This window comes from Arachis hypogaea, chromosome 10 (genome assembly GCF_003086295.3).
Source record: "Arachis hypogaea cultivar Tifrunner chromosome 10, arahy.Tifrunner.gnm2.J5K5, whole genome shotgun sequence".
NCBI classification, from domain to species: domain Eukaryota; kingdom Viridiplantae; phylum Streptophyta; class Magnoliopsida; order Fabales; family Fabaceae; genus Arachis; species Arachis hypogaea.
In genome coordinates, this window is record NC_092045.1 from 8,497,054 (window position 1) to 8,524,728 (window position 27,675).

General features: G+C 30.4%; 2 protein-coding genes across 3 annotated transcripts; both read right to left on the reverse strand.

Moving 5' to 3' along the window:
- Positions 1-288: 288 nt before the first annotated feature.
- Positions 289-6,266, reverse strand: LOC112715071 (limonoid 21-O-acetyltransferse). 2 transcript variants are annotated; one of them, XM_072204576.1, is made up of 4 exons: positions 5,829-6,266; positions 3,733-4,346; positions 2,527-2,878; positions 289-528 (listed from the first exon to the last, which is right to left on the reverse strand). In XM_072204576.1, the coding sequence occupies exons 1-3, from the start codon at positions 6,190-6,192 to the stop codon at positions 2,528-2,530; spliced, it is 1,329 nt and encodes a 442-aa protein (XP_072060677.1). In that variant the 5' UTR covers positions 6,193-6,266; the 3' UTR covers positions 289-528; position 2,527. The 2 variants fall into 2 exon arrangements, with proteins under 2 accessions (XP_072060677.1, XP_025622601.1); XM_025766816.2 differs by lacking the exon at positions 289-528 and having other exon boundaries at positions 2,310-2,878.
- A 9,206-nt stretch (positions 6,267-15,472) lies between these two features.
- On the reverse strand, positions 15,473-18,824 carry LOC112715072 (protein HHL1, chloroplastic). Its single transcript, XM_025766817.2, has 6 exons — positions 18,240-18,824; positions 18,017-18,154; positions 17,187-17,273; positions 16,995-17,042; positions 16,303-16,445; positions 15,473-15,806 (listed from the first exon to the last, which is right to left on the reverse strand). The coding sequence occupies exons 1-6, from the start codon at positions 18,525-18,527 to the stop codon at positions 15,794-15,796; spliced, it is 717 nt and encodes a 238-aa protein (XP_025622602.1). The 5' UTR covers positions 18,528-18,824; the 3' UTR covers positions 15,473-15,793.
- Between the last annotated feature and the right edge of the window lie 8,851 nt (positions 18,825-27,675).

Genomic DNA, 27,675 nt, shown 5'->3' on the forward strand with positions numbered 1-27,675 from the left:
TTGTCACGCGTACGCGTCATCCACGTGTACGCGTCGTCGAACTTTGCACAAGGTGACGTGTACGCGTCAGCCACGCGTACGCGTCAGAACCAGCTTCTCAAATCTTTAATTCTTATTCATTCCACTTTTACATGCTTCTTTTTCATCCTCTAAACCATTCATGCCCTATAAACCCTGGAATCACTTAACAAACACATCAGAGCATCAAATGGTAATAAGAGAAGATTAAAAATTAGCATTTTTAAGGCCTAGGAAGCATGCTTTCATTCTTAAGCACAAATTAGGAAGGATTCACAAAACCATGCTATTTCAATGAATAAGTGTAAGAAAAGTTGATAAAATCCACTAAATTCAATACAAAATAAACTATAAAATTGAAGCTTCTTCTTCACATCTTGTCTTTAGTGGCAAAAATCTTAGCCACGCCATGTTTTAGATCATCCTTTTGCAAAAACCATCATCAACCTAGCTTTTTGCTTCTTCATAGTTTCACTGCTTTTTTCTGATAACTTCTTCAATCTTCTTTTTCTGATGGAAGTGACAACCGAAACAACAAAGAGAGAGAAGAGAGAGAAAAAATAAAGCATTAAATGTGAAATTAAATGAAATTGAAATGTTACTAACATTCTCCAAGGAGTGGAGTAACGTGTGGAGCCATTAATAAAATTAACTCAATTTAATTTTCTGTTTCAATTATCAATGCATGAATTTTATTTGATTAAAATTTGAATTCCATAACCTATGTAAGTAGGTAACTGAATAGATCATACTTCTTTGTTTTTTTTTTGATTTCGGACCAAAGTTTGTTGGTCTCTCAACAAAAATTGATTTTGGACTATTCACATGATACTTAAGTTCAAATAGTTTTGATGTCCATTTAAATAATTCAGTCATATAATTTTGGAATTATTTTTACACAAGGATTAAATGCATTCTCATTACATTAGGATTATCAATTATGTGATTTTTGGTTCAATAACAAAAATCTGCATACTAAATAAAATCATTAAACAAACAATTGAAAGCAAAAATCAAATTAACTACTTTTCTTAATTAATAATAGTTCATCATCATATTTCCAATTTTTAAACTCAATACTAAATATGCAATTTATTACTTTGTGTCCATACTTCTACATTAAAAGCAATTAAAATTGTTTCTTTTTCTATAACAGTTATCTCAACCTCTTCTTTAGTTGGTTGCCTTGAAATTTGCTCAATTTTTTTTTTTATTAGGTAGAGAAAAATTATTACCTTTTTTTAGTTATAATTGCCACCCCTTCGTCCTTTGAATTTTTGTCTTTATCTTAATAATTGAAATTATGACATCGTCCTTTTCGGGTATGACTTAATTTTAAAACATTGTGTAAATTTATCTGATTTTTTATTTTTTTATTTTATTTTTTTAATATTTGATTGGTGTAATACTCTATAGTTCTTTGTAATTCTATAATCGTCATAATATTCGTATTATAATATTATAGGATTTTAGTATTATTCATTATTTTTTTGACATAATACGAAAGATTTTTTTAACCACTTTGCTATCCAATATATCTTCTGAAACTCTTATTTTATTGATAAATTGGTAGCATAAAAAAAATATTACTCAATAATTTTTAAACCAAACATCTCGTACTTTTTATATTTTTTTTTGAAGAATTTTTCTTTTCGGTGGGTAACACATCTTCATTCACGAAACTTCTAACAAATATGCTTGTCTTTCTATAGGCAAAATTTTTAAATAAAATAATAATTTTTATTAACTAAAATATAGTATTGGCGGTGGTAGAGAGTTCTAGTGTACTTTACTAAGTAGTTATGAAATTACTAATCTTAATAACGAACAAAACAAATTGGTGGTGAAATTTGAGGCGGTAACTTTTGCTCATTTTTTTTCAACAACTTGGTAAATGTTCTAGGCTAATTCGATAATAATATAGCAATGAATAATGTTTGGTTTAAATATCCAAGGATATATATATATATATAGAGGAGACTATTTTAATAAAGACACTAAATATATTTTTTTTAAATATGTTTACATATGTTATAATATTATTGGACATTTTTATTAAATTGGTTAATAATATATTTTTTAATAAATCAAAACAAAATCGGTTTATTATAACAATAATAATAAACTCAATTATCTATATTATAATTATTAAATCTGATTTAATTTGATCGACTTACCCAATTTGAACCGAATAATATTTAAATTTTTTCTTATAAAGACAAATATATTTTTAACTTTTGTTTTTCAGACATTTAAAAAAAACATCTAGACCAATTTATATAAACCGGACAAATTCGAATGAGTCAAACCAAATTTAAAATATTTGATTTGAAAACAGATTCCATTAATCAATTTTTAATAAACAACCAATTATAGAATAACACGTCAATAACTTAAAAAAAGTTATTTTAAACATTTTTATAAGAGTATTCCATGTATAAACGGGATGACAAATTTAATTTATAGTTATAACTTTTCAAAGATTAACTTAGAGGGTCAGGTAGTTACTCTATGGCTTATTTTTGTTGACACAAGCAAGCAACTCCTTATCTGCTTCAAATTTTTCCATGTCTTCCATCTTCAAGCTAACGTAGGCTTCAATGCCACCGCCATTCTTAGTGTCACAAAACACAACAAGATTCTTAAAAGTTAAGGCAGGTGAACCTACCCATGTTGGTTTTCCCCAACCAAAATCAGCATCATAGAGAGGAAACCTACATAGACTTGTGAAGCTAAATGAAACGAATTCTCCCTTCACAAGCACCCTTTCTGAACTATCCTTAAGGAAATCCAAATGCTCATTTCCCTCTTGAAGTTTTCTAATGTATTCCTTGTCAATCTTCTTTATTTCATCCCTCACCTGAAAAATAAATCTTACTAATAAATAAATAGAAGCTACGTCCCATATAGTCATATATATAGAACCAAAGAGAATATATCCCATGAGGAATTACCATATTTTTTTCCATAGCATATAGTTATAATTGCTATAATTTTAGGATTTAAGTTTATATTATTAGTAATAAAAAAAATTATGTTAGGTGCACATTAAAATTTAACTATAAAATTAGTTATTAGTATATGTTAAAATTTAAAATATATATTAAAATTAAACTAAATAATATATATATATATATTTATACATAAATATATTACAATTAATTTAATAGCTAAATAATTTTTAATATATACGTGGTATTTTTGAAATGGGATATAAATTGTTGATAATTACTTATTATGAGGGATTTGAAGATGTTGACTAGCTAAAAAAAGCCACAAATTATACCATACTTCTCTCACATTTTATTTTGCATTTTTGCTTATTGTGTTTGTCTTTGACCATTTAAAATATAAAAATAATAGATCAATAACATTTATTCTTTTTAGACAGAAATTAATAATATTTTAAAATATAAACTAAAAATATGTTATTGAATTATTAAATTAAAAAAATTGGTCTAATTATTAAAAATATTGATAAAAATTAATAAATTCTATATGAATTTATTTTTTTATTATATATATATATATATAGTTGATTGGTGGTTAAGTTTTTTTTGTCCATCAAGCATGAACATATCTCAAATCGAATATTAATAAAACAGAGATAAAAAATAAAAGAGCAATGTTAGGAGACCAGCCGCCCTCAAAATATCAATTTCATGTGAAGTCGCCTCCACTTCCACCAAAATGTATAAGTGCAATTCACATTACCTGCTTCACTAGTCCATAACACTTTTGTTGAGCATTCAAAGATGGAATCGTCATGGTGATTCGGTAGTAGTTTCCAAACGAATCTTCCGGCAACGGCGGTTCCATCTTGGGCCTTAGATTCACAGCATGGACCACAGCATGCATTCTCCTCTTCTTCTTCTTCTTAGGATCTTCATTACATTCTGTTGTAACCGCCACATAACGGCCCCAAATGAACGCAGATAAAGCCTCAACACGAGTTGGTTTTCTCTCCCCATCATTATTGTTTTCCATTGCGTAATTTTCCCTTAGGGTTTCAACAACACTTGAATCAAACAAGAATAACTTGCACGCCACGTTCTCCGTCGTTATGCCGCTTCTTGGATCGAAGCCGGAGATGTTTATCGGTGGGAAAAGCTTTGATGAAAGAAACTGTGGAGTTGGTGGATTGCGTTTTTTGGTGGCAATAGAAGCCCAATGATTAAGGAAGTTGAAGAAGGATAAGGCGTCGGCGATTTGGTGGGAAAGACACGCGCCGATTGCAATGCCGCCGCAGTCGAAAACGTTCAGCTGTACTCCGAATATGATGTTGGTTATGTCGTCCAGTTTGAATGGAACCAGATGGTTCAGTTCTCCTGGTGTTTAAATTCATATATGGTAACAGATGATCAAAGTGTACATAGAAAACTTTTTACATTGAGAGATTATTAAAGGTGGAATTTGATTAGAATAAGAAAAAATATCTTTTTAAAAGAGTTAATATTCAACTTGATTCTTCAAATTTAAGATCGGATTTAAATTGATCCCTAAAATTATAATTGACTCAAGTCGGCTCCTAAAATTTATAATAGTAACTCTTATTAGCTCTTGAACTCTGATTTATGTAAATGGCGTGTTAATTTTACAGGTTAACTTACTAACATTTGGATTCTTCACTTAGATTTCATATTATGTAGATCTTTTAGAAGCTTGATTGACTCTTTAACATCCTCCTCACAAAGATGACAATAATAAATTCAATTTAAAAATTTTGTAGTTTTGAAAACAACAGTTGTTTCTAAGCTCCATGAAAGTTAGACAAAAAATCTAAATCACAACAGATTAATGTATCAAATCAACACGTCATAAACGGAAATTAGCTAAAAGATTAATGTAATTTACGATTATAAATTTCAAGATCCAATTTAAGTCTATTGAAATTTTAAAGATCAAATTGGATGGTCAAATTCAGTATTAAAGAACTCCATTTTAAAAGGTATAAACAATAAATAAATTTTAAAAAATTTTAAAATATGATAAAAATAATTTTATATTACATTAATTATATCTGCAGGTATACAAAAAATTAACTACTAAATCAAACTACTAACATAAAATATACATTGAAATTTAAAATACAAAAATAGTAAAATACACATTGAAAGATTGATTTTTTTTAATGAAAAATTATAAAGATCAAATTTGATCCGTTTTGTCTATACAATTTCTAAATAATTATGCAAACATTTCTAAAAAAATTTAGATAATGCATATGTTATTTGCTAACTATATATACAAAATTACTTTATCATTTATAAAAAATATTCTTTTATTATTTTTGTCCTTTTTTAAATTATTAGAGGCTTATTCAATTATTTATTATTTGTATCTTTGAGATTATTTTTGTTAGAATAGTTAGTCCATGATATAGTTTACCCAATCTAAAAAATTTACACAAATACATATACTAAGAAAATTTTCAGAAGCTTTAGTAAAGACATATGATTATAGTTTACGAGTCTAATAATTTTAAAAGTTGCTATGTTTATTAACATAGTAATACTTAATTAAATATCCCAACATATGTATAAGGCGACATGCGTGCATCGAAGTATCAAACTATCAAATTACGTAGATAGTAACTTCATTTTAGTCCAAAAAGAAACCAATTAGTAATAAATTTGAATCGTGAAAATTTACATGTAGTTATTTTACGTAAAATTGATAGTTGAAAATTATTAGATAAAAATTTAGTCAAATTAGTCAAATCATTTAATAACTATCAATTTCACGTCAAGTTGACTGCTAATTTAAAAATATCTAATAGCTAGATACTAACTATATAATATCTCTAATACCAGGAATTGGATTATGAGTAACTTCAGCAAGCTTGCAATTCTTCACTGTTGTTTCTATGTAAGGTACGCCGTCGTCGGCACAGTTGACGAAACCTTTGCCACCGTCGAGCCGCCCTGCAAGAGGGTAGAAATGGGTTAGGGCAAGGGAGAGAGATTTCTTGAGGTGGTTGGAGATGGTGGTGGTGGTCGCATTGAAGTTGAATTGGGTGATTTGGTCGAGAGAGTAGAAGAGAACGGTGGGGTTGTAGACCATGGGAGAGATTTGATCAAGAAAAGAGAGTTGGTAACATCGAAGGTGGTTTGGAGTTGGAGAAGAAGGTTTGATAATTTCTTTGGAGGTTACTTCCACTTCTAGTTTCTTCATGATCTTCTTTTTTTTTTTTTAGTTCAAGTTGTTGAACAAGCTTTGATTTTATGTGTGCTTTATTGATTTGTGTTTGTGTATGTGTATTTATAGATGAAGTGGGTTACCATAAATTTTTAAATTGAATTTTATTTTATCACTTTTTTATTAGTGAAAAATGTAAATAACCTCACTTAATTTTGTTTTGTATTCAATTTATATTTTGAACATGTAAAATGTGCATTTTGACACTTTTTTTTTTTGGTGACTAGTGCATTTTGACACTTTGAAATTCTTAAATAATACCAAAAAGAAAAAAAATTCCATCAATGTCCTTCCAACCTCTTCAAAATCATCCACCCATTATTGATGTTTTATTTGCAAATTAAACCGCTTCTTAATAAAAATAATTTTTTAAAGAAAAACTAGAAAAATATATTCTAATTTATCGGTAATGCTAAGAAGAAAATATTCTAAAATTATTTAATTTAATTTAATTTAATATTTATAATTCCAGTCATGTAATATTTATAATTATATATTTATTATATTTAATATTATTTATTTAATTTATTATTGTAATAATTAATAAATATAAAATAAAATAATTTTAAATTGATTTAGATGATTTTTATTGTCTTTAAAATATTTTTTTTAAATTCCTTTGCACCATTTGACAACCTCAATGTGTTAAATTACTGTAGTGTTCTCTAATGAAGTGAAGGCAAAATAATTTTGGACGAAATGTTATGACTAAGCAATGAAAAATGATATGTAAGATGTGGTTTTAATTTAGGAGGATGCTTCTATAAAGAGGCATAAAACGTTTTTTTTTTAAATATTTATGTATTTTATTATTATTGGATGTATTAATGAATCAATTATTTTTAAATTTTTTAACAAATTAGAATAAAATTGATTTTTTTTATAACGATAACAATAAATTTAATTAATATTCGATCCGGTCGAACCGACTAATTTACATAACCTATTGGATCATGATTTTTTTGTTTTTTCTAAAACAAAAATCAAGGATATATTTGTCTTTTTATCAAAAAATTTAGACATGATTCGATTTAGATTGTATAAATCGATCAGATCAAATTGGATCTAATAATTATGGTGCGGACAATTGGATTTATTATTATTGCTATAATAAACCGATTTTGTTCTGGTTTATTAAAAAATAAATTATTAATCAGTTTAATAAATATATCCAATAATATCATGATACATGTAAATATCTTTTAAAAAAATATTTTTAGTATCTTTATTGAAGTAGTTTTCTTTAATTTATTGTTGGTCAAATTTAAGTTAATTTTTTTAACAAAAAAAATTGAATTGAGAATGACTAAACAAGCTAAATCAACCAATTTTTTAGAAATAAAATAAAACAGTTAATAACAAAAACACCCTTAATAAAAAATCAGTTGATTCAATTGATTTACTCAATCCTAGATTCTTAATTTAACCATTTTTCGTTCACCAAAAAATCAAATTTAACTAAAAAAAAGTTATATATCATATTTTCATTGGTTGGTCATCACAGTACTTCATTCAAAAGCATTTTTACTCAGTTTCCTGGTAGTATCCACCTAAATTACCATAAAAGTTTTGAAGTGTAAATTGCATGTAAACTAAATAAAAATAACACAATTTATTGGTATTTTCTTTCCCGTCTTTTATTTTATTATAAAACAAAATATAATTACACTCTATTCCATAATACTATGTTCTGAAACTTATATTATTAACAAGATAATAAATCACAAATAAAAATGAATAAAATACAAGTTATCCTATCATTATTCAATTCCGAAATTGATCGAAAATCACACCAAGATTTTGACATCTCATATACAAGTTGATATATATTGATGTCCTTTTCGGCTTTTCCCCACTTGTAAATTTCTTGTAAGCTTTATTAAACTTTAGAATCATAGGAAACCAAAAGGGACGACATCATTGTTGAGTACAGTATTGGACTTGACTTGTTTTTAATTTTTTATAGGCAAGTAAAGTTTCTTATTATGAATTGAGACTCGATATATATCACCAATTAAGAAAAGAAAAGAAAAAATCATTACGTGTGTACTTGCATTGCAATTTTTTAAATTATATAAATGAATATAGGCTATTATTAGCTCTTTAAAAAGATTCGCTACTACAAGAATATCTGTTATTAACGATGGCTTTATTGTTAAGATTAGTATTTTTTTTTTGGTGACTTGTTAAGATTAGTATTAAATTTATAATTCAATTAAAGAATTATGTTATAAATAAAATATGAGGTAATAATATTAAAAATATTAGTTTAGGATTAATTAATTTTTTTATTCATTGTAATTTGTATTTACAATTTTATTTAGGATTTATATTTTTTTTTGATAACCTTAAGGGTAAGGTTGTTTTTAAAGAGAAGAGTAACGTTAGAATTAGTATTAAGCCTGTAACTCAATTAAAAAATTATGTCATAAATAAGACTATGAGATAATAGTGTCGATACGCATAATGTAATTGAAAATTCTAATTCCTTTCTTGATCCTAAAAAATCTCTATTCTATTCTCTTTAATTTTTATATAATTTTTATATTTTTTAATACAATATCGTATCATTTATCCATGATTAAAGTGTTAAAAATTACTTTTAACGACAGTCAACGTAAAAAAATCTCATAAGTAATTTTCATAAATATTACTGATAGTTCAAAATCATTGATAAAATAAATTTGTATTAGCAACATCTTATTCATTGGTAATAAGATTTACCAAAATTAAATTAAAGAAAATAAATTATAGTTACAAACATTTAAACTATCAGTAATAATTAATAAATATTTCTAATTGATTAATAATATAATTTTACTGCAGTTCAGCCACCGATAATAATGTTTCTTTTTTTTTTGCAGATCATATTATTTACATTAATAATATATATTAACTGTATAAATCAGAATAAAGAGATAACGAGTATATGAGATTATGTACCTCCCTTTTATTTTCTGTTATTTATAGTATTATCTTCATATAACAGTTTCATGTCCTTTTAATTTACCTTGATGGTCATTTAAATAATTTGATATGATTTTAATTCCTACAATTTGTACATTTTTCTAAATTTTTGGGATTATATTTCAATACTAAAGATTCCATATTAATATAACGATCTTTCTGAGTTTAAAAACCGTTTGTTTAACTTATTTCATGAGCCTTAGGACTAGTATAAAATAATGCCCCAAATTCAGATGATCATTTAAATTTATTCTCTTCCATAACCTACTTCACATGCATTTCTTCTCCATTTTCTCTACCTTCAATTTTGCTATTTTTCTTCAAATTTTCAACACAACTTCTTACATATTTCAACTTTCTTTTTCAAATATGTTTTACTTTCTCTCATTTTGATAAGAAAAAAGGATAACAAGAAGATAAGAATTTAAATTGAATAAAAAAAATATTAAAATTGAAATAAAAATAAAATAAATAGATTGAAAGAGGAGGTGGGTGGTTGATGGCTTCTGGAAAGGGATGGAGTAAGAGAGCAATTACCTCCTTTCTAAGAGTTGGACTTTAAAGCTTCTGGGAAGGAGTAAATACCCATAGTCGTTTCTGATATTCACGCAAATACTTAATATAATCCTCAAGAGTCTGATTTTTTCATTGTAGTCCTCCAGATAGAGCTTCAAATACTCATAATGATCCCTAAGCATATTTTTGGTGATGAGTCATCACCGGAACACTTACGTGGCGTCGTTTTGCCTGACTGGAGCTAAGCTGGCTTATTTTCAATTTATACCCACATTGGTCCATCGTAGTTGGTGTTATTGTAGAAAGTCCCGTTCCTGCACGCTTCGCTCTCCCTCTTCCTCGCATTCTTCATTCTCCCAATTCTCTTCCTTTACATTCTCCAAACCTACATCCACCCCGATGCCCAACCCTCCACCTCCAACGGCCTTCGTGCTGCCATTCGCCACCCTAGCGCCCCCAAAGACCCTGCTCTCGACCTCAGAAAGCGTCCCAAGATTAAGGACAAACTCGATTTCGACTAGAAGAATGCCCAGATCTTCAAGCTCAGGCTCGACCATGCTCACCTGTGCATAATCACTACTTGTGCCTTGTGGATTATGGTACATTAGTAGTGGTGTATTGTGTGTGTGATATGGGAGAAACTTTGTTCTTCTAGTATTTTGCTTCTGATACTTTTGCTTTGTGTATTGTCAGCATGGAAGAGGCAAAGAAGAACATTTATGCCTTTAGCACCACCACCTACACAGGATTTCAGTGCACTGTTGATGAAGCAACATCTGAGAAATTCAAAGGTAATGTTTTACAATTCGTGCAGTTGTCTTTGTGGCCTTGTGTCGTTATTTGGTAAAATATTTTTTGATCTTCTTGGTCTAATTTATGATTGTTCCTCTTGTAGGATTGCCTGGTGTTCTTTGGGTGCTGCCAGACTCGTATATAGATGTTAAAAACAAAGAATATGGAGGTTAAATTCGTTTATGAAAGAGGCACACAAGCTGTTCGACGAAATGCCCCAACGAAATGTTGTTTCATGGAAGACTTTGATATCTGCTTAGAAGCTCTCGATTTGTTTGACTCCATGAAAGTTATGTGTCCAAAACCAAACTATATAACAATGCTTAGGGTTCTATTTGCATGTAGTCATGCAGGGTTGGTAAATGAAGGCTGAAATTACTTTCGGTTTATGAAGAATGTTTATGGGATAGATCCTTAAACAGAGCAGTATAGTTGCATGCTTGATCTTCTTCGAAGAGCTGGGAAGCTTGATGACATGGTTAAGCTAATTCAGGAGATGAATTGTGAGCCGAATGTTGTAGCATGGAGGACTCTACTTTATGCTTGCAGAGCCCACCGGAATGTGGATTTAACCACATATGCTGCTAAAGAGCTTCTAAATTTAGATAGAAAATTTGCGGCTTGTTTTAATTTGTAACTTCTGCATCCATACAAAGTAGATGGCACTATGAATTTCCTCAACTAGTTTTTAGTTCCCACAAAGACTAAAGAAAGGGTGCATGGTTGTTGCTGTCTCTTAAAAAGTCTAAGATGTTGTATGGGCTTGTATATACATTTATGCATGCTATGTTTGAACTGTGACTTTTTAATGCCATTCTAGAAGTCTAGGATTTTCTATAGTATTGTTGAATTAATGATTTCCATGGTAATAATTGAAAGTAGTTTGAATTATCTTAGGTAAGTGGGTGGGATAGTGTGGTAGATTGTGGTCTTGATTTTCTTAAAAAGAACTTAAAGAGTTATTATTATTTTACCTTTAGCTTGGCAATAATTCCCTGTATCAATGATGATTGTCTCTTGAGATAATTATTTCTATAGTACCTCTTTATGTATGTTCTTTCTGTTTTTGTAGAATTTTCACCCTGCAACTTGATGTATCAATTTTTGTTTCACTTGTTCCAGGAAACCATTGATTAGGTTGGGTGCCAATATGCCTGCAAGAGCAGAGTGCATGGCCTAACGGAGTGATTTCGATTAATACACAACCGTTGGAATCAGCCATTTGACCCCTTATCACAATGGACAGACTAGCGATGTTGTTCTATATTTTGAAAATTATTGACATCTTGCAAGACTCTGATATCAGCAAGAAGCTGGAGCATGCGATGAAGAAAGCGATGAAGAAGAAGAAGAGATGAAGTTTACGAAAATTTGGGAATTTAGGGTTAGATATAAAGGGAGGGACCAACGTGGGTACAAATTGGAAATTGGCCAGCTCAGATAGCCGTTGGACCCATCCAGTGTGGCAAACAGAGGCCACGTCAGTGCTCCGGTGATGACTCATCATCATAAATATGCACAGGGACCACTTTGAGTGCTCGGAGCTCTATCTGAAGGACTAAAATACAAAAATCAAGATATTGAGAATTACATTGAGTATTTGCGCAAATCTCATAAATGACTATGGGTATTTACTCTTTTGGGAAAGGATGGAGTGGGAGTGCAATTATTCCTTTCCCATAGTTGGACTTTACTAGAGACATAGTCCAAGCCCAAATCCAATCTAAATTCAATCAGAGTATGTTTTTTCTACATTTTATCTATCAAGCTAAATTGGGCTCAATATGAAAAGACAAAAATTATATTGGATTCTCACTAAAAATTCTCACTATAAAAACTGACTTAAAGATTCCGAGGACAAAGAGTTGGAAATGGACCCTTACTTGAGGGAATAAAGTGTGATATCTTGCCATTAATTTTATAAGTGGGACAAAAAATAAATATGAGAGAGAATAATGAAGAGTTAGATTAAATAATTGACACCATCCAATTTTTCTCCACTGGAGAGGATCTGCTCCCCAAAGAGTTAAACCATTGCATTACCAAACCAGATAAAATAACTGGAAAAGCCTTGCATCAAATTGCATCCTCCATACCTTCCAAATTTATTTTAGTTTTGGATGTCGCAAGGTGTTTCTTGGATCAGTTGTTCCATCGTACTTCATGTCAGTGAGCTTATCAAAATTTTTTGCCAGACAAACTCGCAAGACCTTAGAAGAAAAGGGTGTCTTGCTTATCACTACAGGGTCATGATGATCGAGTTGCCTTTTTGGGTCCCAACTTTTCGAGGAGAGTGACCTCTCCCTTCTAAGTTGAAAGGAGTTAAAAATCGCTTTTGATATTCTTGTAGCATCTTTAACACGTCCTCTGTCCTCCCTTGGGGTTGTCCTTCCTCATTTTCCGGCGTGTCAAGAAGTTGAATTCTCCCGCAATTTTGATTCAGCTTCTTGACTTTTTGTTCTTTGAATTTTTGAACACTGAGACTTCTAAACTTCTTGCACTTGTCTTTCTCCATCATGTTCTTAAAAAAAATTAATATATAGATCAATTCTTAATATTTTTTTCCATCAGACATAATAGTTTTTTATTTATTTTCTGTTATGACTCGTTAAATTCTTTAAGTATTTATTAGAAAAAATATTAGTAAATATTATAATAAAATTAACTTTTAAAGTTAAGTTAAACCTATTTGATTAGTCACAAAATAAACCTATTTTATTTCTAATATAGTTTTTTTTCAAAAATAAGTGTTATTGAATCATTCTCACTACATACACCATTTCAAATTCAACAAAAAGAGATGTACTAAGTTTCATATTCTCTTAAATTAAAAGCATATTATTATTGTTTATTTAGTTTCATGTCTTGTTGTTTGTAAGTTTCATTTTGTTATGTTGAGTGTTCTCTAACTCCGAGCGAAATATGTCTTTCATTAAATGGTCCAAACATTGATTATATACATGTGTACGCACTATGTAAGATTAAAAGTAGATATACTCATACAATTATTATCGCTGAATGCGCATTTATCATTAGTATCAATTACACCACATAAAAAAATAAAATAAAATTATTATTATTATTATTTGCACAATAATTCTGTACCATAATTTTTTTACATTTTTAGACAAAAATAATAATACATTTATTCGTTAGATTCTTATGTATGTATTTATAATATAAAAAAGTTTTTGCATAAAAAATATAAAAAGTATATATCTTTATTGTCACTTATCAATAATAATAATAATAATAATAATAATAATAATAATAATAATAATAATAATAATAATAATAATAATAATAATAATCAATAAAGTTATTAGAGATTATTCTATAAGAAATTCAAGGTTGAAATTATTTGATCTTTTTGTATTTAATATAACTTAGCTTGGTGTGATAGCTGGGAATTAAGTATAATCAAAGTTATTCTTCTTAACTTGATCACCAAATTATCAATTAACTCAAAAAGCTAACTAATTTTTTACTTCATATTTAGACAAACTTAACATACGCATCCATATGGCACATACATATTATTTTTATTTGATTTATAATATGTGGAAAACCATGTTAACAAAAAAAAAAAGTGTGTCAAATTTGCAACTTAATTCTATATACATAATGTTAAATTGTCAACAAAAATTCGACAATGTCCTATTTTAAAATACGCATCCATGTGGCATATACATATTATTTTTCTTTGATTTATAATGTGTGCAAAAATTATGTTAACAAAAAAAATGTGTCAAATTGCAACTTAATTCCATATGCATAATGTTAAATCGTCAACAAGAATTCGACAATGTCCTATTTTAAAAAACATGCTTATATTAAAAAAATGTTTTAATTTTGATTTTAAAGCATTATTATTCAGCTTTTTTTTTTTTTACCAAAGATAGGAAAATTCGAACCCGCAATGTCGAAGTGAGTATGAGAAGACTATGTCATTTGAGGTATAGCTCGTTGGCAAACATCATTATTCACTTTACTTGTTTCTAACAAAAAAATTGTATCAATATGCTATATCGTCATTCAAATGCACAAAGCTAAGCTAATAATAATAAAGGTTGACATATAGTAAAAGTAAAATAAACGGAGAAACTGTTATATCTAACAAAAAAAAACGTTAGAGATTGATTTGTGTATTAATTTTTTTGGAACTAAAATATTAGTTTTTAAAATCCTTGAGAACTGATTTGAGTAATTATTTCACTGGAAAATAGATTGAAAACTGATTTGTTTACTGGAATAAAACATTAAAGATTGATCAGTATTTTTTTTAGAGACTAAAATATTTATTTTTAAAATTTTTAGCGACTGATATGGATAATTATTTTTTTTAGAAAAAAGCAAATTCTTTGGTGTTTTTAGAAAAAGGCAAATTCTTTGGTGTCATATTTGTTAAACTTGCCTTTTATGGTAAGTTTTAAATATTAAAAAATTATTTACTTTTATATTTTTTAATTTAAATATTAACTTTGATTTTTTTTTAATAAATTAGATAATTATATATAGACACCATAAAATCCACCTTTTACAAATCTCATCTATAAACGAGATAAGTATCAAACCAGTGTAAACTGTAAACAAAACATGTTCCTACTATAAACAAAGTGTGTAATAAAATAAAAACATAAATATTCTCAAGTTTGTATATCTTAGTAAATAATTTATTTTGTTTGTTTAAAAAAAATCTTCGCAACAACGTTCTTTATTTAAATAAAAATTATTATTTTCAATTTTTGTAATTTCAAAAATTTGCCATTCTATGCCTGCTTAGTGTATTTCACTGACAAGACAACAAAATAATTACAAATCATTGGCATCTAAAGGATTAATATTAGAACTATTATTAGGACTTCTGAATGTAAGTTATACATCTTCCTTTTTTTTCATTTCATTAGTTTTTAAACCTAAATTCTCACATTCTGCCCAAATTTATCACTAAGATACTCTTAATAGCTTGATAACTTGCAACTCCAAATGAAGTTAATGAATTTGTGTGAAATAAATGTATGGATATTACAACAAGTAATTTGTACAACAGTTCTAGGAATCTCTTGAACTGATAGTGATGCCATTGCATTTGTGATCAGCAACATAAAAGTGGTGTTTCACTCTCAAGAAATATAAAAGTCATGTTATGTCTACAGATATATAAGAACAAAACCATGAGCAGCATTGTTGTGCATGGCACCTTTTCCATTAACCAATCCCACAAATACCACGAATATTTCGGAGCTCATACAGTCATCGGCTGCTTCGTAACTATCGAAGCAAATCGATCCCAGCAACAGATTCATCCTTTAACCCTGGCATTGGCACAGAATGGTATAGAACAACACAAACTTTGAGAATTACCAGCCATAATCAGAGATACCACACCAAATGTGGGCATCCAAAGACAATATGTAGCAGAGAAACAGAAAAATGGTAAATTACGCTGAGCTCCTTGACACGAGACTCAGGAGGTAAGCATCACATTATATAAAATACATGAATATTGAGGGTCATATAAAAGGACAGCCGGTGCACAAACATCCTGCGACCAGCGTTAATGCAAGGTCCAGAGAAAGGCCACATCCAAAGGGAGTAATATAAGCAGCCTGAGCCGATAATTATATCAGTGGCCGATTCCACGGTTTGAACCCGTGATCTTGAAGTCACACGGAGACAACTCAGTCGTTGCTCCAAGGATCCCCTTCATTGAGCATGGTATAAAATATACTCTATTTCCCCTTTGGGTAAATTATACTTGTAGCAAAGAAAATAATATATATATATATATATATATACATGGAAACTCACTTGGACTTTTCTTTTGTACCTCCCTCAGACTCCTCAGTTTCAGTAGAGCCCAAGGCCGTTATCTTTCCAAAGGACTCCTTTGCATCTCCAAAGAAGTCTTTCACTTTATCAAGTACGGTTTTTAGCTTATCCGGTGTTGGAAGCTTCAAAATGGACATGCAAACCACAATACATGTTAGAGGAAAATCATCAACAGATTTTGTTAGTTAATTTTTTTGGAACATTAAGTTCTAAAAATATTAAAAGTAGGAAGTATATGGCTATATGGTTCAATGTAAAATACTAAAATCATTTCAACACGTTTCATCTCCAAAAAAGGCTCTTATGCAAGAAAACATGTTAGAATAAGTCTATTCATGTGCTTCCATTTGACAATTTAAAATTTTGGGGGAAAGTGATTTAATAATCATGACACATACAGTTTGTAATATACTCTCTGGCAATCATTGATCTACTTGCTTAAACCTAAATCTTTGAGTGTTAATGATGTTTCCGATTTTTTGCAAATCCATCAATACAAACAACTAGGATCCTCACTTTCCATCTTTAAGAACATGTGCTATCTAATCTAATGCAGGAAGATTGAAAATTTTGATGAAAATACCAAAGTACTCTGTTCAAGAAACATTAAGAATGATAACATCAATAACAGTAGTAGTAGTAGTAGTAAAGAAAATCTTGTGAATGTTCACCTCAACAACATCCGACGTAGAAAGTGCAGCTCTTATATTGTTATTCTCCTGCAAATTCAGCACATTGATAAGTTAGATAAACAAGCAGGACTCTTCCTTTCAAAGATTGTAAGATGTTCACTTCCAACACTAGAAATATTTAAAGATGGCCTTAAAATATTGAGGCATATAAACAAAGTATAAGGACATTACAACAAGTTTGTAGCCGTATCTGAAATCAGTGGCGTCCCGCAGCACAGCATGCTGCTTGAATGCAGTTTTCTGTATCTCCTTCTCATCCTATTTAAATTCAAACATGCAATCAGCAATGAAGAAAGCATATTGCAATTAAGCATAGAGGAAACTGAAGGGGTTTTAAGAGTAGTTGTGAGTTCATTTTACTACCAGACACAATGAATTGAGGTTTCGAAGGGGCAAAAAAGGGTCATAAGTGTAAAACAGACTCATATAGTTACTTGTTGAACCCTTCTCTTTCTCCCCCCTGCTAAAATCTCAGCTCACAATCACGCTTTAGAGGGCGGAACCGCAAGTCAAACTTGGAAAAAGATTCATTAAGAAGTCAAGAGTTGAGGGTTCAGAATGTCATAACAATCCACTTCAAAATACATTATTCTGCTTTACTTAGGTTAGTTAAGATCCTATAACTCAGCACCATGCACGAGGGAGAAGCCTTCATGCCTATACAGTTTTATAACAAACCAACTAACTAATTGCTAGGTTATGTAACTAACACACTTGAATTAACGTCTAACTAACTCAACTAACTCAAGTTGCACATAGAAAAATGCTCCACAGCAAAATAATCAATCAAACCTGCCATGCCAGAATAACAGAAGCATAATGAAACTTCTATTAACATCAAATATGTAAAGGTGAATTCTATGGTGCCTATAACTTGGTGTTTAACTTTTGTCTAATTTATTTTTTTTATCGCAAATTTTGAATATCTAATAATATTTACACCGCCAAATTTTATAATAATAAATAAATAAATAAATAAATAAAAGGAAAAAATGACTTACTTTGTAAATAACTGCTGCAAGATTTCTATCAAGTGTATCTTTGTATATATACTTGCCAAGAAAATTATCCTTTGCTGCAACCATGATTTTGGCAGTGGTGCCACCCGTTACTATGCTGAGAGGGTACCATATGTACAGCTAAAAATAATGACACATAAGTTATTTAATTGAAGAAATGGAAAAGAGTATTAGTTAATTAAAGAAATAAAATAAAATGAATTACGTCAGCCATGCGAATGAAGATAACGAATTTGGGGTTTCCATCGTCCTCGAGCTTGGGCAAGGGAGGAGGAGGGGTTCGCTGATACTGGCGAGCCATCATTCCCTTTTTACCCTTGGCTTCAACAACGAAGAATGCGCTGCGTCGTTGAGGAGGCTTGGGGGTATTTCGGGAAGTAAAAAGAGAGTGCCTAATTGGTGAAGCTGAAGCTTCGTCGTGGAGGTTGAGCCTTGAAGCTGAACTCGACGGAGGAAGCCGTACGAGCGCGTTCAGTGACATCGCCACTTCCATTCTTTTGAAACTAACTAAACAGTTGTGATGGTTGATACTTGATATATTAGTATTGATGGATAGGATTAGAAAATAGAAGCTTCACTGCTTCTAGACTCCCCACTACAGAAGGCCCTTTTCTTATCCATTTATTCTTTTTATTTTTAATTTATCTTTCTTTACATTCTTATTAATAAATTAAGGAAAAACCCAAAACATATGGTTTTAAATAAAGAATTGTTTTGATGCACTGTTAGGAAAATAATTTTACATATGAATTTAATTATATATTATGTCTCAACAAAAATAATTATATTTTATATTCAAAGGACATATATGATTGAGCAACTTAATAAAAATAGTTTATACTATTTTAACTTTTTCTTTAGGTTTTTAGAATTTAGCTTATCTAAAATTAGAGAAAATAACAGTTTAGTAATCTATGAATTTATAATTTCAATTATTTGTGAGATTTGTTATTTTTATTTAGTGTCTCATTTTATAAATCTTTTCATTAAAAATCCAACTTTTCATTTACATACAATTATATTATATGTATTAAAAAAATTTATCACGATATAAAAAGCACGTTTTTTATATTAAAAAATTATTTTGTTATATATATATATATATATATAATTTTAGTATTCATATAACATTTTTATTTTATATAAGGTGAAAAATTAAATTTAGTCCGAAAATGTTAAAAAAAATTAAAACTTATGAAAAGCCCCCCCCCCCAACCAAAAATCTAGTTTAGTCCGAAAATGTAAAATAAATAAAACTTATGAAAAGACCCCCCCCCCCAAAAAAAATCTAGTTGTATAAATAACAAAATATGATTCAGTGGTAAAAAAATATGTTTTTTTTTTTCTTACAAGTTCACAACACAAGTGGTTAACAATGCAAGCTGAATAGGTAAAAATTTCCAATTTCTATTTCTACGAGAAACTAAATCCTAAGTCATTTGTTGAATCTTAGAACAATTTTAATATTATATTTAATTTTATTTTATTTTAGATTTTATAAAATAATATAAAATATTTATGGGATTATATATTATAAATAATAATTTAAAATTTAAAATAAAATTTATTCTTTTAATATTTAATTTTAATTTAATTAAAATTTTATATTATTTTTAATTATTTTATCAATATAATTATATAAATAATAAAATTTATTAGTTTTTTATTAAAGTAATATTGTATTTTTAAGATGATATCAATTTTATTATACTAATAATTTCAATAAATTTTTTAATTTTAAATTAATTTATTTTTTAAAAATATTATAAATAATATTTTAAAAATACTCAGTTAAAGCTTCTATTTCATGTGTTTCCTAGAAAAAAAAAGTTTAGTAAAAAAAAAATAAAAAATGAGAGTAATATTCATACACGTGGCACATAGAAAGGCGCATGAATTCATGTCATGCAGGCCAATCACTATCTGTTAGGATTAATGCTCAAATTCGTGCCTAAAAGATTACGCGATCTTCATTTTCGTTTCCAAATAATTTTTTAATCAAATTTGTCCATGAAAGATAAACTGTAAGTCAAATTAGTCTTTTCGTCAATTGAATGATGACATGTCATGTTAAGTGCCACGTGGCATATCACGTGTCACTTGACATGTAAATTTTTTTTTTATTAATCAAAATAGTCCTTGAAAGTTCAGATATAAATCATTTTCATCTCTTAAATTTTAAAAATTAGTCAAACTAGTACTTATATAATTTTTTATAATATTAAATTTATAATATTTTTTATACTACTAATTTTAATATTATTTTTTAAACTTTAATAAACAAAATTCTCTTTAAATAAAATAATAAAAATAATTAAATTTTTATAAAGTTATTTTGTAATTTTTATTTTAAAATTTTACATTTTCAAGTTGTAATCTTTTATGTGATTTTTTTATTTAAATGAGTTTATCAAATTATTATTGATTATAGATTTAAAAATTTAATATTTTAAATTTTACTAAATAATATAGTAATAATTTTAAATTTTAAATTTTTTAAATTTTTTAAAATTATAATTTTTATTATTATTTAATTTATATAATAAAACTCAATAATTAAAAAACTGGTTTATGAAATCACTTTTTGAATCTTAATATTCTAATATAATTTTTTAAATATTTTATTTAAAACAAAATGAATTTTATTTTAATACGAAACATATCTATTTATATAATGTACTAGTGCGGAGTATCCTGTATTATGCATAAGTATAATATTTTTTATTTCATTTTATCTCATTGATTTGTGAAATTAAAAGAAAAATTATATAATATATCTCAAACATATAAAAATATAAAACACACAAAAATTTATTATGATATTTGCACGTATTACGCTTAAGAAGCAATTCGTTTATAATAATAATAATAATTAAGCAACAAATTTTCAATATTTTGTAAAGTTTGGAATTGAAGCAAATTTTGTGGATTTTCTTGAATTTTGACTCTAAGTATCACTACCATTACATCCTATATGTAAGTAATACCGTAATGAAAAAAAAAAGATGTAGTAGAAAAAAATAGTGGTATAACTTTGTTTAGGTTAACATACATAAATTTTGATTTTGAGCATATAACTTTAATTTGTTTAGGTTAATAAATACATACATTTCAATTTTGAGTATATATATATATATATATATATATATATATATATATATATTCCAGCAAAATGTAATAATATAAGAAAAAATTTTAGAATAGAAAAGAATAAGAGAATTTTTTTAGAAGAATTAAAGGAGAGAGATAATTTTATGAAGAAAAAATGAAAAAAAATTATATAAGGACTAGTTTGACTAATTTTTAAAATTTGAGGAATGAAAATGATTTACTTCTAGACTTTCAAGGACTATTTTGATTAATAAAAAACTTTTTTACATGTCAAGTGTACGTGGCATGCCACATGTCACTGACCTGCCACGTGGCGTGTCACGTCATCATACAACTGACGGAAAGACTAATTTGACTTACAATTTATCTTTCAAGAACTAATTTGATTAAAAAATCATTCGAAGACGAAAATGAAGAACATATGATCTTTCAAGGACAAATTTGAATATTAGCCCCTTTTTTAAACCATTCACGTAAGACACCCATCGACCACAATGGATGGAGGGATGAGAAATGTAAGTGTAGAAATTTTGAGTAAAAAAATCAAGAATTTATTTGTTTTTTTTTTATTGTCAGTTAGCATAGATTTTTTGTTTTGGGTTTTGGTTTCTAAAATAGGTCAAGTTGGGCCGAAAAGATTATTTTTGTTAGTATGATAAATTGTCCTGGTTCACAGAAAAAAAAATAAATGGCCCTGAAGTAGCGTTAACTAAAAGTTAGCCACCGACTTGGGTTAGCGTCAATGCTAAACCTATAATATGCCTCAGTATACGTTTTGTTTTCAACAGTCTTCAATCTTCACCGTCTTCTCTAGTTCTCTTTAGCGCAAATTGCATCATATTTTCTTTTTCTGTTTTCATTATCATTTTCACTTTTCTAGTTTGTTTTATGCATTGACAAAAGTTACATAACAGCATGGCGTAGTTGCATTATATTGCAGGTGAAAGTAACAAGAGCATTGCCATTAGGGTTTGTTTCCCCTCTACATTTCGTGATGCCATTGGTTCTTGGATCTTTCACAATGCGTGATTCATCGACTCTCTCGTTTCCTCAAGGGTTTCAAGGCGAATTATTCTTCATTCATCACTCTATCTTTCTCTCCCTTTTCTGTTTTGTTTTCCTTTCACAATTGTACAAGTTCATAACTGTTTTAGAAACAAAAATGTTGGTGTGTTTTCAGAAGCAGAATAATGGTGGGAAAGAAGCTGCTGCGGTTGATGTGTCCCCATCGATGCGTCAATGGTCATATTTTTACCTACAAGCCTCTCATTTTTTAAGAAGCCAAGTCTTATCATCAACGAGAAGGAGGATAAAGAAGGTATCTTTCTTTCTTTCTTTTTTTCTTTTTCTTGCACGTTATAATGGATTTTTTGAAAAAAAAAAAGAAACTTTTCCACTGCATTATAGTTAGTTAACGGCAATGCCTCAAGACTCAAGAATCAAGATGTTTCTATTTTAGAGTTTCTTTGGTTTTGCTTTTTTTTTATTGTTACAAGACAAGTTGAAGCTTTGGTGTTTTAAAATTAAGCAATGCATATTATTATAAATGTTTTAAAAATTGGATACAAAAGAAAAAAATAACAGGTCTCTTTGATTTTGCATCGTGTTAAAAACTCTTGTGTGTATTGTAGTTATTGAATGGAAGTTGGGACCTGGGAATGGTCAAGCCTTACACCTACATTGTCAATTTTAGTGGAGTCAGTATAATCAATTTACTCTTGGTGATTCTCAGGTGGTAAAGTAATTCGTTAGTTGTGTTGTTAACATGTTTTTCATTGCAATAAGTATTAAGTAGATTAATGATTGTCAATATGCTATTTTTTAATCTTTTTTGTCTGACATATACTACCCATGAACATGTGGAAGTGGAACCTGCTACTCTTGTGCTATTAGGCAAACAATGCAAAAAATATTTTTGGTATTACTGATTTGCCAAACTCTCTCATCAATGGACCCTGAACTGTTTATATTTTTCCAATACTGTAGTTGCAATGTGAATTTACTGATTTATAATATAGGGCCTCACAAAATGGAAATATTATTGTACATCAATTATTGAACTTGTTTAAATATGTTGGGCTAAGCACTGTTGTAATCATATTTGGTATAGTGTTGTCACTACTAGCTACTGCTACATGTAACTTTTTGGCATTTGTGTTTTAAGGTTGGTTATCAAAGCACTATGATTGTAGACTTCGCTAAGAATTATGGGTAAACTATTCTTTTGATGATCATTTTAGAAAAATGTTGGATATCAATGTGGCTAAAGTCATTTGTGGGATAAACAAATTATTTGATCTGATGGCATGGTAGAACTCTGCGACTCTATTCAGGACTGTTTTGAACATGTTAAAAGAAATGTTATACACCCAAATGTTTGGAATGTTATAAAACCTGATATGCATGGCATTCATAACTCTGCCTATGTAAAACTTTGTTGCAAAAGCTTTTACATAGTCGGTTCCAAGCCCGGATAAAAGAGGAGGATGAATGATGGTAAACATGGCTTTTACGATCTTGAAAAGATCGAGACATAACATACTTGGACCCAATTTGAAATAATGGATGATATACATTTGCTTTTATGATGAGTGATGGTAAACATAGCTTTTAAGATCTTGAAAAGATCGAGATACGACATACTTGGACCCAATTTGGAATAAAGGATGGTATACGTTTGCTTTTATGATATGAGAAAAAAGGGGACATGATCCACTTGACCCAAGAAATTGAAATTGTACGTTGGATGGCATGTATGGCTTTTATAATCAGAAAAGGATGGAAATACAATTTGAAATAAATGGTGTTAGCTTCTTTTGTAAGAGAGGATGGTGATATCTATACATAACCCTGAAATTTATAATGTTATGATATGATATACTGATTTTATGGTAGCGTTGGGAACAGATTATGAGGGCTTGAATAAGGAAAGCATGTTAGGGTGTTACAATGATAACGGGTTTAAGGGCTGTTTTCTGTGCAAATCTATGGTTGTAAATGGAATACTGCAAACTGCAGTATAGACGAGTAGGAGGAATTCTTTGGTGTAGACACTATTTAGAGATTGATGTGTGATTATCAAGTGGAAGACACTGAAGCTTGGATAAGCATATCTTCTAACTACATAAAGCAACTCTGCTGCACATATTGTGCTTTCTTGTTGCTTCGTGATCTAAGATATGGAAAGATTGATGCATGCTGCCTATCCAATTTAGCTAGTTGAAGATCCAGTACTGAAGGCATTCTGAGATTGGTGCAGTATTTGACTTTGACCCATGTTTTTTTTTGAACAACTTGACTCTAGAAAAACATGGTTTTAAAAATTATATTTATTTTATTAAAAAGTGGTTAACCAAAACTAAATTTAAAAAATTGGTTTTTAATCGATTTTTAATCGGTCAACTATAACTAAAACCAAATTTTATATAACTCTTGTGTTCAAATTGGTTAACTAATTTTTTTGTAAAAATCGATTTTTAACCAATCCAAAACCGATTTTAAAAATTTTTTTGAAAAAAAATTTAATTTTTTTATGTAAAAAACCGATTTTTTTAAAAATCAATTTTTTTTAAACTGATTTTTATTTTTATAATCAATTAAAAATCGATTTTTGAATTTTTTAACTGATTAATATTCAATTTTATCACATAACATCAGTTTGGTTAATTAACCAAATTATATTTTTGAGTAACCCAAAAATAAATTTAATTTTTGGATTAACCAAACTGTTCATACTCTACCCCAACACCAGGGTCCAAATCCAAATAATCAAAAAGATCCAATCTCAAGATTGGCCTTCGCCATCCACCGACCTCCATAGAAGAGGTTGGCTTCGACACAGACTTCTTTCCAAAAAAGTCAGGCTCGAGGGATAGCTGGCAGATAACACTTATTCAAATAAGTAACTGCCTCTAAAATCTCTCAACCCACTTCTAGAGGTCATATCTCAACAACCCTAAGATAAAGGGACGGTTATCCACCCTCAAAAGTGGAACTACTCCAACGGTAGTTATTGGATTACCACTATAAATATACTGACACCCCTCAGGTATCGTTAAGTTTCAATACTCTTAAAACCTGCTTAACCCCTTACTGACTTAGGCATCGAAGTGTCTTTGCAGGTACCACCTTCTATTCTTTCACATACAAAACTCGGATGGAGGCCCCCCAGACACGAACGAAGTCGGAACCACCTTCCCGAAATGCTTGGCCAATCCTTCAAGTCCAATCCACAATTCTCAGGTTACCCACGTAACATTGGTGCCATTGCTGGGAAATTTGAGAGATCAACTCATGATGGCGGACGACTTAAATGAGGACAGAAATATAGCGTCCGAATCTGAACAGGAAAATCCAGATGGTGGTAACAATGACAGAGCCATAGTTACCATGCAAGGAACGGCAAACCCGCACAGAGAAGGCACCTCAGGAGCGAAAGACCCAAAGGAAAATCCCTCTAGGGTGTATGAACCAGGAAGAGAAGGACAGCCCCATGCAGCCGATCTCATCGGACTGCTCCACGGCCACCAAGGTCGGCTGGAGCAGCTAGAGTAAGAGCTAGAGCGACAGCAGAAAGCTGAGAGAAACCTGAGAAGAGAGATCGAGCGATGAAAGGAGCTTGAAGAAAAGCTCCTAAGATTGGAATCGAATCTCTGAGGTCGAAGCTCTCGTAGCAACCGAGAAGACTCCCCCTTGGGGGGAGGGGAGCAAAGACCCGTTCAGTGAGGATATACTGAGGGCAAAAGTTTCAATGAACTTCAAAATCTCCGACTTGGATCTATACGACGGGACTACCAACCCAAAGCATCACCTAAGAAATTTTAAAAGTTGGATGTACTTAGCCGATGCTTCTGATGCTACTCGCTGTAAGGCCTTTCCGACGACCTTGACAAAGTCATCGATGAAGTGGTTCAATAGTCTCCCCCCAAGTCAGTTACCAATTTTGACGACCTCTCGCAAAAGTTTCTCATACGATTTTCAATCTAGAAGGATAAAGTAAAGCACGCACCGAGTCTCTTGGGGGTAAAATAGGAGGTTGGAGAACCTTTGAGGAACTACATGGAAAGGTTCAATAAGGCGTGCCTAGAAATTCAAGACCTGCCTACAGAGGCAGTGATTTTGGGCCTAGTAAATGGACTCCGAGAAGGTCCCTTCTCCCAGTCCATCTCAAAAAGGCACCCGACTTCTTTGAGTGATGTACAGAATAGAGCAAAAAAGTACATCAACATGGAGGAAAACGCCAGGCTGCGAGAACCAAACTGGTGACCTGGGCATTGACACTCATCAAAGGAGAAGGAGAGAGAGCCCAAGAAAAGAGAAGTCAGGCCTGAAAGGCCCAGGAGATACCACTCCTATACTCCTCTACGAGTTTCTCTAGTCGATGTCTACAGGAAAATTTGTCACACCGAAAAGCTACCTCCCCCCGACCCATCAAGAACAAGAAAGGGGAAAGTTGTGGTGAATACTACGAGTACCATAAGCTATATGGTCATTCACAAATGATTGTTACGACCTGAAGAATGTGATAGAAAAGCTGACCAGGGAAAGTCGGCTTGACAGATATCTCATGAAAAGGTCGGACCATCATGGCAAGAGAAAGCGAGACGAGGAGGATCGAAGAGATCCACCACCACAAACTCCAGAAAGACATATACATATGATCTTAGGATGGTTTGCTAGAGGAGGTCTCACAAAGTCATCTCGCAAGAGGCACCTGAAGGAAGTCTACCAGGTCGGGGGCGAATTGCCCGACCTCCCAATCATCTCTTTTACCAAAGAAGATGGGCAGGACATTCTTCCCAGATATGATGATCCGGTAATGATCATTATGATCCTCGCCAATGCCCATCTACATAAAACCCTGTTGGATCAAGGGAGCTCGGCCGACATCCTGTTCAAAACAGCATTTCACAAGCTAGGATTGGATGAAAAGGAGTTTAGAGCTTACCTTGATATCCTATATGGCTTGGGGGATACACCAATAAAGCCACTAGAATTCATACTCCTACACACAATTTTTGGAAAGGGGGATGAAATCCAAGACTCTGAGCATCGACTTCATAGTCGTCGACGTAGGTTCGGCCTACAATGCTCTAATAGGCAGAACGACTCTTAATCGGCTTGGAGCAGTGGTATCCACCCCCATCTCTGCATGAAATTTCCAACACCAGAGGGAATCACAATCATCAGGGGAGATCAAAAGTTGGCGAGAAAATACTACAACGAAAGTCTAAACTTGAGAGGAAAAGGCAAGGAGGTTCACGCCATTGAGCTCGGAGGAGTCCAAGCCAAAGAAGAGTTACGACCACAGCCCGGGAAAAAGACTGAAGAGGTACAAGTCGGGGAGGAAGAAGGAAAAAATACCAACATAAGAGCCAATCTGAAAGAAGATTTGAAGTAAAAGCTTACAAGACTTCTACAAGAAAATTCTAACCTCTTTGCTTGGAAAGCCTCCAACATGCCAGGGATAGATCCCGAACTCATGTCTCATAAACTGTCTGTGTACCCTGGGTCACGACCTGTTCAGTAGA